At 40.7% G+C, this 10,665-nt stretch overlaps 1 protein-coding gene across 1 annotated transcript in view; it reads left to right on the top strand.

The window, feature by feature from the left end:
* ARFGEF1 (ARF guanine nucleotide exchange factor 1) overlaps window positions 1-10,665 on the top strand; it is a 93,668-nt gene that overhangs the window by 75,423 nt on the left and 7,580 nt on the right. Inside the window, exons 31-33 of the mRNA XM_085306779.1 lie at window positions 4,571-4,706; window positions 4,794-4,932; window positions 8,764-8,833. Coding sequence (XP_085162905.1) covers window positions 4,571-4,706; window positions 4,794-4,932; window positions 8,764-8,833 — 345 coding nt within the window. The remainder of the gene's footprint in view (window positions 1-4,570; window positions 4,707-4,793; window positions 4,933-8,763; window positions 8,834-10,665) is intronic.

The following is a 10,665-nucleotide window of genomic DNA, read 5'->3' as shown; positions in this document are numbered from 1 at the left end:
CGCTGGACTCTCTCCAGTAGCTCCATGTCTCTCTTGTCCTGGGGAGCCCAGAACCAGACACAGTACTCGAGATGAGCCCTCCCCAGTGCTGAGTAGAGGGGCAGGATCACCTCCCTCGACCTGCTGGCAACACTCTTCCTAATGCACCCCAGGATACCATTGTCCTTCTTGGCCACAAGGGTACATTGCTGGCTCATGGTCAGCTTGTCATCCACCAGCACTCCCAGGTCCTTCACTGCAGAGCTGCTCTCCAGAAGGTCAGCCCCCAGCTTGTACTGATGCCTAGGGTTATTTCTCCCTAGGTGCAGGACCCTGCACTTGCCCTTGCTGAACCTCAGGAGGTTCCTGTCTGCCCAGCTCTCCAGCCTGTCCAGGTCTCTCTGAATGGCAGCACAGCTCTCAGGTGTGTCAGTCACTCCTCCCAGCTTGGTATCATCAGCAAACTTGCTGAGGAGACACTCTGTCCCCTCATCCAGGTCACTGATGAAGAAGTTGAACAGGATGGGACTGAGTCCTGGGGGACTACTAGCCACAGGCCTCCAACCGGATTCCACACCCCTGATGACGACCCTCTGAGCTCTGCCTTTCATCCAGTTCTCAATCCACCTCACTGTCTGCTTGTCTAACCCCCACTTCCTGAGCTTCTCTAGGAGAATGTTATGGGAGACAGTGTCAAAAGCCTTGCTGAAGTCAAGGTACACAACGTCCACTGCTCTCCCCTCATCTACCCAGCCAGTCATTCCATTATAGAGGGCTATCAGATTGGTTAAGCAGGATTTCCCCTTGGTGAATCCATGCTGGCTACTCCTGATCACCTTCTTTTCCTCCCTGTGTCTGGAGATGACATCCAGAATGAGCTGTTCCATCACCTTTCCAGGGACGGAAGTGGGATTGACTGGCCTATAGTTGCCTGGCTCCTCCTTCCTGCCCTTCTTGAAGACTGGAGTGACATTGGCTTTCTTCTAGTGCTCAGGCACCTCTCCAGTTCTCCAGGACCTGTCAAAGATGATGGAGAGCGGCTTGGCAACAACATCCACCAGCTCCCTTGGTACCCGTGGGTGCATCCCATCAGGTCCCATGGATTTGTGGGTGTCTAGCCTGCCCAGAAGGTCTCCAGTCCTTTCCTCCTCAACCAAAGGAAAGTCTTCCTTTCTCCAGACTTTCTCTCTCATGTCCAGGTCTGGGATTCCTGGAGGCTGCCCTTAGCAGTGAAGACTGAAGCAAAGAAGGAATTTAGTAATTCTGCCTTCTCTGTATCCCTTGTCACCAGGCCCCAGCCCCATTCAGTAGTGGGCCTACATTTTCCCTAGTCTTCCTCTTGCTGCTGATTTGTTTGAAGAAGCCCTTCCTATTGTCCTTAACATCCCTTGCCAGACTTAATTCCCAGTGGGCCTTGGCCTTCCTTGCTGCATCTCTACATACTCTGACTGCATTCCTATAATTCTCCCAAGCAGCCTGTCTCCTCTTCCACATTCTGTGTATTTTCTTCGTTTGTCTGAATTTGGCCAGGAGCTCCTTGCTCACCCGTGCAGGTCTCCTGCCCCTTATGCTGCGCTTCTTACTCATAGGGATGCACCGCTCTTGAGCTTGGAGGAAGTGATGTTTGAATACTAGCCAGCTCTCCTGGACCCTCCTTCCTTCTCAGGCCTTAATCCATGAGACTCCACCAATTAGGTCTCTGAAGAACCCGAAGTCCGCTCTCCTGAAGTCCAGGGTTGCAATCCTGCTTGTTGTCTTACTTTCCTGCAGGATCCTGAACTCCACTATCTCATGGTCACTGCAGCCAAACCTGCCCCCAACCNCTGCCCTTAGCAGTGAAGACTGAAGCAAAGAAGGAATTTAGTAATTCTGCCTTCTCTGTATCCCTTGTCACCAGGCCCCAGCCCCATTCAGTAGYGGGCCYMCATTTTCCCTAGTCTTCCTCTTGCTGCTGATTTGTTTGAAGAAKCCCTTCCTATTGTCCTTRACATCCCTTGCCAGACTTAATTCCCAGTGGGCCTTGGCCTTCCTTGCTGCATCTCTACATAYTCTGACTGCATTCCTATAATTCTCCCAAGTAGCCTGTCCCCTCTTCCACATTCTGTGTATTTTCTTTGTTTGTCTGAATTTGGCCAGGAGCTCCTTGCTCACCCGTGCAGGTCTCCTGCCCCTTATGCTGYGCTTCTTACTCATAGGGATGCACCGCTCTTGAGCTTGGAGGAAGTGATGTTTGAATACTAGCCAGCTCTCCTGGACCCTCCTTCCTTCTCAGGCCTTAATCCATGAGACTCCACCAATTAGGTCTCTGAAGAGCCCAAAGTCCGCTCTCCTGAAGTCCAGGGTTGCAATCCTSCTTGTTGTCTTAYTTTYCTGCAGGATCCTGAACTCCACYATCTCATGGTCACTGCAGCCAAACCTGCCCCCAACCTTCACATCTCTAACCAGTCCCTCTCTGTTGGTACGGACAAGGTCCAGCAGGACACCCTTCCTCRYAGGCTYCTMCACCATTTGTGACAAGAAGTTATCATTGATACATTGCAGGAGCCTCCTGGACTGTTTGTGCCTTGCTGTGTTRTCCTTCTAGCAGATGGGTCAGTTTGGCTGAAGTTCCCCATGAGAATCAKGGCCTGTGATCTTGAGGCTACTTCCAGCTTTCTATAGAAGGCCTCATCAACTTTCTCTTCCTGGTCAGGTGGCCTGTAGTAGACASCCACARCAAAGTACCCTGTGCTAGCCTAYCCTTGGATCTTTACCCATAAGCTCTCAACTGCCCCCTCCTCCTCCCCGCCTAGGCAGAGCTCGATGCATTCCAGTTGCTCTCTCACATAAAGTGCAACTCCACCACCTCGYCTTCCTGGCCTGTCTTTCCTAAAAAACACRTAGCCATCCAYGACAGCATTCCAGTCMTGTGAGCTATCCCACCATGTCTCTGTGATTGCAATGAGATCATGGCCYTGCGATTGTACACAGATCTCCAGCTCCTCCTATTTGTTCCCCATGCTGYGTGCATTGGTGTACAGGCATTGCAGAGAGGTGGTCATGCCTGCGGGTTTCCCAGGGAGGATGTACGGGGGTTGCCCATAGCGATGTCGCAAACACACATCCCCAGCTGCATGCACCTGTTGGAGGCCCCYCAACTCAACTTGCRTTTTGTTRTCTACCCTGTYTCTATGACACCCCCGTCCCCCCTCCTACCTAGTTTAAAGCCCTCTTTACTAGGCTGGCCAACCTGTCTGCAAAGGCAAATGTGCCCTGCTTGGTGAGGCGAATCCCATCTCTCCCCACCAGTTGTTGATTTTCAAACCATGTAACRTGGTCATAGAATCCAAAACCCTGTTGTCAACASCAGCAGCGCAGCCAGTTGTTGATTTGGAAAATCTTCCTACTMCTCCTCCCRTGCCTCCCCCTAATCGGCAGGACYGATGAGAAGACCACCTGGGCTCCCAGACCCTTGACCACCATGCCTAAGGCYTTGAAGTCTTCTTTGATTGTTTCTAGTTTGATCTCTATATCGTTAGYACCCACATGAAAGAGCAGCAGAGGGTAGTAGTCTAAGTGAACAAGCCTTGGTAGCCTTTCAGACACATCTCRTGTCTGAAAGGGACATGGTAGTTAACCCTTTGAACAATAGATTAGCACGAGTCACAGCATCTTTTAATTAGRGTTTGTGAGCAGAACTGCAGCATTGACATGTCTTGAATACAGATTCACTGTTGTACGCAGTCATTTTGTGGCAACAAGGTTGATGGAATGATACTTGTCATCAGAAGTGAAGTCACACTTGGAAGATYTGAGAAACTGCTAGGTTTAAAAAACTTCTTCATGACTTGAATATAAAAAACGGCATGCTTTCTTTGCACCCTTTGACCAGCCAAACAGATACTGTCCTGACAAGGAAGCAAAACAGAAATGGGTTTCAGAAAAGCTGCAGAACCTCATGTCCCATCCTTACCAAGACAGTCTCTGCCCRTGGTTCTGAGGCTGAGGAACCAAGGTGTCAGTTTTTTTAAAAAAGCATTAAAATATAAATTACCAGTATTGGAAGTTTGTTCAAAGTTGTCACCTGTTTGGGCAGCTCTGTCTGACTATATATAAAAGGGCAAGTCTCATTTTAAAATTTTTATTCTCTGGAAAATATTTAGAAGACACAAAGAAAACAGGTTGGTGTTAAACTATTGAATATTGAGTTAGGGTGAGCTCTGAGTTTAACAAATTTAGTGCATCATATGGGTAAGTACTTGTCAGTCGCATTATCTGGTTTCATAGCATAATCAAAGCATAATCTGTTATTATGTGGGGTTTGTTGTTGTTTTTTGTTTTGTTTTTAAACCTCCAAGTTAGCRCAGCAAAAGTGGGCATCTCCAAAATTTGGTGGGTTTTTTAGATTTTTCTGCAGTCCACAGATGTTGTTTGTAGAGCAGAGCTGTGTGTCAGTTTCTAGGTACAGTAGCGGCTGATAATAAAGCAATTCAAATTGGATGAATACATATCAACATGAATGTAGAGAGGCATATCCTAAAAGCTGAAATACATTAAAGTGCTGGAGTCTTACCTTAAATAATGTTGTTTTTTTTTTTTTTCCTCCTCCTAGAAAGCTGAATGGATGACAACTACCTGTAATCATGCACTTTATGCAATATGTGATGTATTCACACAGTATTTAGAAGTACTTAGTGATGTTCTTTTGGATGATATATTTGCACAGCTGTACTGGTGTGTGCAGCAAGGTAGGACTGTACCAACTTACATTAAACAATGTTAACATTTTACCATGCTGAATGCGAATAAACAAATGCGCTATTTGTCTTTTCCAGACAATGAACAACTAGCACGGTCTGGTACAAACTGTTTGGAGAATGTTGTCATCCTAAATGGTGAAAAGTTTACCCTAGAAATCTGGGATAAGACTTGCAATTGCATGCTGGATATTTTCAAAACTACAATCCCTCATGCGTAAGAGGACTGTTGATATTCATACTTTGTAAAATATTTCGGATAAATGGGGGTTATTGATTGCAAACCGTTAGATTTCTCTAGTAGGTGGGGGGTGAACAAAAAGCAATTATGATATGCTTTTGGGAGCTTTTTAGTTAATAGTAGACTAAATAGAAGTGGTCTTTCTTGGAACATAATGATTAATTAGGTACTAGATATACTTCTTCCGTGTTATAAGCAATAAACTATTAAAATCTAGAAATGCCATATGGGAGGTGAAATACTGTTACCTGATRCAACTTCAAAAATGGTGACTTTTTTGAGAAGTATTATCTAATCTTTAGTCATTTTCTTGTTTTATAGAGGAATTCTATTGACAGACACATGAAGCAATCTAATTTTTCCACAAAATGTGAGCTAAAATATTGCAATAATATAATTAATTTAAGGGTCTGTGGCTGATGATTATTTTCTTTCCTATGTTTTTTAAATCCTAAATTTTTTTTAAGATGCTCTTCCATACTTGGTAATTGTCTTTCTCTGTGTTTAGCATAACTGTACCTATGAGTGTCTTTGGAAAAAGCCCTATTATTTTAAGTAATGTTATGCGTGCACGTCATGGAGCAGAATAACAAGAAATCACTTCTAGTAATGTCAAGGAGTAGAATTCTTCCCCTACCCCACCTAAACTAAGTTGAAAACTGCCTGTTTTGAAATCCGACAGTCTCCATGTCCTGTGTCTATTAACTAGTGCATAGCCTTTACTTTGTGATATCGCCTAGTTCAGACCTGAAGAAAACTGAAGCCTAAGGGAACCTTCTCCATGGCAGTCTTTTGTTCCTTTTAACGTAGCAGATTAAACCCCCAAATTAATATTAAAATAAAGCTGGAATATCTGGGAGCTAACCATGTTTTGTTCATTTTAGTAATTTTCAAAAGTAAAATTTGAAACCAAATCTCTGGAGGTAAAAGTTCAGTTGAATTAACCCTAACTTACTATATCCCTTACCTAGAAGGATTTTAAAGTGAACACTTGCAGAACATTTTCTTTGGTTTCCACAGATACTCAAAATGTCCTGCTTATGGGTATTCTTACAGTTGAATATTAGAAACCATTTTATAGCAGAATTTTGGAGATCTTAATCTGTAAACACACTCAAAACACTTGTCTTCAGTTGTGTCTGCTTTGAAAATGTTTATCATTCTCTCTGTTTCTGGCACTCTGGCTTTTCAAGCACAATAGTTATCTTGAGATTGTTATCTAACCCCTTCCATAAGTTTCTGTTCTTTTTTTTTCCACCTCTCTCTTTCTCTCTCTCTCTCTTTCTCTTTTTCTCTCTCTTTCTAAGCCTTTTTAAAAATCTTGCATCATTATATTATTCTTGTATTTTTGGGAGATTCCCAACTTTTCCATGGTAAAATAAATCTCTTTTGTGTTTCACATGCATGAGTATTTCCTTGAGCATTCATAATCATTTTTCTTTCCCATAGCGAAAGCATGCTTCTTTTTTTCCAAAAAAAAATGTTGGGCAACACAAAACTATTCAAACCAATCTCTTGACTTTGACCATATTTTATTGAAGCTAAAGCTATTTAGATGGGTGTAAGAAATCATGGTAACACAAATATATCGATTTTCACTTAGATTTTTAATGGAGACTTGGTATTCATTTTTTTTCCTTCCATTTCTGAGACACAGGATGTTTCTTTCTCCCTGTGTATAGTTTCCTCTTTCGTTTTATGGCATCTGGTTCTTGGTGCTGTAACTCCTGGTTTGGCTTGCACTGTAAATTTGTGTATCTCAGTCCATGAGTTATCCTTCCTTTTGCAGTGGAGCTTTTCTCACTGTCCCAGTCTTAACTTTGACAATGTGGAGACTGCGCCAGCACTTGGGGTAGAAGCAAATGCTCCTTTTCTGTTTCTTTTTCCGTGTCTGGAAGTGACACAGTGGTTATGTTGGAGTGAATGTAGAGATTAATTGTGTGGAGGTCTATATGAAGGTTTTGTAGGCAGGTGCTTTATTGCTAATTGTTTTGAAATGGTCAAATACAATGAATCTTTGGTGTCAGATCTGGAGTGTTAAGTTCCATCTGGCAACCAGTCTTTTATTAATCTGATCAGGTATAATTACATCTATTCTTTTGTCAGTATTTATTTTTTTTTTTTTAAAAAAAAGGAAGTTCCAGGTGTTGTGTAACACACTAAGGGTCTCCGTTGCCTGCAATCGTTCTTTAGTTGCAGTGCTAGTTTTAGCTTGTTCTTGGCAAGCTATCTTTTTGCAAAGAGGCAGCTATGTAATAATACTGTTTCCTTCTCTAAAAAATTCTGTACTAAAATAGTTGCTCAGTTAGCAGTGCCAATAAGGATCATGTGCTTAAAAAAGCCCAAAGTCTACTCTTGTCAGGCTTCCACACAATCACTAAGGTGAAGATCGCAGAATCACAGAAGGGTTGAGGTTGGAAGGGACCTCCAGAGATAATCTAGGTGCTTTCATGTTAGATCATCTAGGTGCTTTCATTTTAATAGTTTCTCTGATTCCTCTATTTGTTTAATTTCTGTTCATCTTATAACTTTTTCTGGAAGCTTTTTGAAGCTTGGTGAGAGGAAAAAAAAAAAAATCTTGTCTTGCTAGTGCTGAGGAAGACAGAATGAATGGCCTCTTGTCCTGGGGAGCTTCAGGGATTTGAATTGGGGACTTGCACAAATTACAATAATCTGCTCTCTGTTGGCTCCTTCGTTATATCCAATGCCTCCTGTGGCAGAAGGTTTTATAGCACGAAATACAATAAAATGGCTTTTACGACCTCTGAGCCAGAATAATCTGCAGCTGCTTCTTCAAGGTAGCCTGACAGCTTCCAAGAATCATTTTGATTCTTTTGCTCTAATATGGGCATTTTACTTTGTTACGTGCCTCTAGATTTTCTTTTCCTTATCCCGAATTTGTCTTAGTTTTATAAACTTATGAGATCAATGATCTATGAGTTTAGGATACTTAACACAAATGGGTAAGAGCTAACTGAGGGCATTTGTACCTGGATATTCTTCAAGCATTGCCTCACACAGGTTGAGGCTTTATTTCATAAATGCATGCTAAAGAGTTTGAGATCTTAATAATGATGAATAACTTCAATCTCACTTTGTAGTAGCGGATGTGACAGAACCAGAGATGTTGAGACCATCTAGGTTATTTAATCCAGTTCCCCTCAATTCTTGGCAGGTAGAGACTGCCTTAATAAGTTACAATTAATGTAGGAATTTTTTATGCTTAGGGCAAAGCATAAAGACAGCTCAAGACAGCAACTTGCTAGAAAAGAACAGGGAACAGATCAAAAATGCTGCCACTGGCATGACACCTGATAATAGCAATGAATTTTAAGTGGAAATGCCCAGAGGAACTGCGGAGCTGGAACATACTACAAATACAGAGGATGGCAAAATGTCCCCACGCTTATTTAGCCTAGGGAGATTCATTCCTTGTTCCAAATGAAGTTTAAGACAGTGTGAAAAGTACTAGTGTTCGGCCCAAAGCCCAATTTCTGATGTTTCAGAGGAAAATGAATCCACCTCCATGGCACCAGTTGTCCATCAGGGGCAATTGGCAGAAATACTGAAGTTCAAAAAATAAATTGCTTAATTATTTTAATATGTGTAAAAGGTAAAAATGTATGTATTTTACCCTTTAAAACTTTAATTAGTTTATTAATTTATGAAGCGTCTGAAATCACTTTTTGGCTTCCATTAATTTAACTTTAAAAGACACCATATTCAAGTGCATTCTTGTCATGCAATGATTTGTTTTGATTTGTATTTCCAAATTGCTTAATTTTGAACTGCTTTTGTGTTTTCAAGGCTGCTGACCTGGCGACCAAGCAGTGGGGAGGCTGGCCTTGTATCTCCCTCTGATGCAAGAGAAAAACTGGTAAGCTATTAAAACAAAAAATAGTTTAAAAGCATGCAAGAGTTTGGTACAAATATGGTGCAATGTGGAATTAATGGAAAATATGCTTAGTTAAAACCCACATTTTAGTTTTTGACTTAGATGGAAAAGTATTTTCTAGATAAAGTACTATTCAATGATTAAAATTGCCAAGGAATTAAGAAAGCAGAGTGATGTTTGCAACATCCAAAGTAGATTTGCAGAAGTTGGCTCTAAGTCATTATCTGAGTACATTCTAGGTAATGTTTTGGCATAAGTAATACTGCATTTAGAGTGGTGTTTTGCTTTTTTTAGTATTCTTTGTCATGATAATAAAAAAAAGGAGGTAGAGAGATTTTCAGAATTCAGTTGACATTCTTCTTTCAAATTTTCACTGGTAACCACAACTTGAACAGTAATTTAAAACAAACTATGTACACCCATCAGGTTTCTTAGCTCTGATAGAATAAGCTGATGTAAACTTAGAATTTGCCCGCAAGTGACACCTCTGTGGCTACTTGACTGCTGATGAGAATTAGTTTAGCTTTTGGATATTCCCACAAGATTGTTACAGAAAGTTCTTTATAGGTTAATGAAGCATTTGGTAGGAAATTATATAAAGRTAAGGGCCAAAAACATTTCTGTTAGGAGAGACTGACTGCCTCCGTTTATCTTTATGGAGTGTTAACATAACTTAGGAGAGAAAGTAAACATTTGTGGTGGCTGGTGCTCATTGTACAGGTGTTCTGCATCAGTGTGACTGCATGTGCTTCCTATATGTTGACTCAATTATATATTTTTAGTGGTTTGATGCATCAAGCATGCAAGCTGTATGTTGACCACAATTCTGATCCATTATGTCAAATATAATAACATGAAAACATGGCAAATATAGTAAATGTTTTAATCATGTGAATAAATTGAAATTTTTTTGTCTTTGAAATATTTTAACATGCAAATTTTGGAAAATTTTTCTTTTTGTTTTGACTACAAAAACATTTTACGATCTTCAAAAATAACAGACGTATAATAAATAGTAAAGGAGATATATTTTGGGTGCTTTCTTTTGGTAAGATAGAGTTTTTTCAGACGTTAGATATTTGCACCTAATTTTTCTTCAGATACTTCAAATAATGAAGTAATAATATTTATTAATAATTATATAAAAATTATAATATCTATAGACGTAATAGCTATTAAAAGTATATTTATACTTAGCAAGTGAAGTTTGAAAAGCTTTGTTACTGTTATTGGATGACAGGTTGGTGTGTGCTTTAGAGAAACTTTATGGTTGGATTTAAATCTTGCTGGCACTACAATGCTGCATATTAGTATGTAGACTCCAGTTGTATTTATAGAACGAATGTCAATAGAAAGGCTGGGTTATTGAAAGGGACAATAATTACCATATAGAACTGCGTTGTAGTTAATGATAAAACACTTTATTAATTACATGAATTACTTCTGCCTCTTTCAGTGAATGCTTCTCGAAATGAAAGTAGTGGGTATCACGGTTGATTTTAATTTTCCTGCAGCGTTTATCTTCCACACACACTCCCTTCCCCCCCCCCAATTATTTTACTGTCGTAAATTCCTATAGTGCTTATAAACACATTAATAGGAGTTTGCAGTTCAGAATCCTTGAGGGAGTAAAGGCAAGTAAAGGTTAAAGTTTGGTAATAGCTCGTGTTGTTTGGAGTTGTCATTCAGCAGCTGTGTGCTCATCTTCACCCATTACAAATTCTCAGTCACTCCAGAATCTATTAGAAACTTACGTATTAAATAAAGAAAGACACTGCATTTCCCAGTATCAGCATGTTGCAACAAGCTTCATA

The sequence above is a fragment of the Rhea americana genome, unplaced genomic scaffold, assembly GCF_003343005.1.
Source record: "Rhea americana isolate MKP2758 unplaced genomic scaffold, rheAme1 scaffold_247, whole genome shotgun sequence".
Classification (NCBI taxonomy): Eukaryota; Metazoa; Chordata; class Aves; order Rheiformes; family Rheidae; genus Rhea; species Rhea americana.
This window is presented reverse-complemented; position numbering and strand designations above follow the sequence as displayed.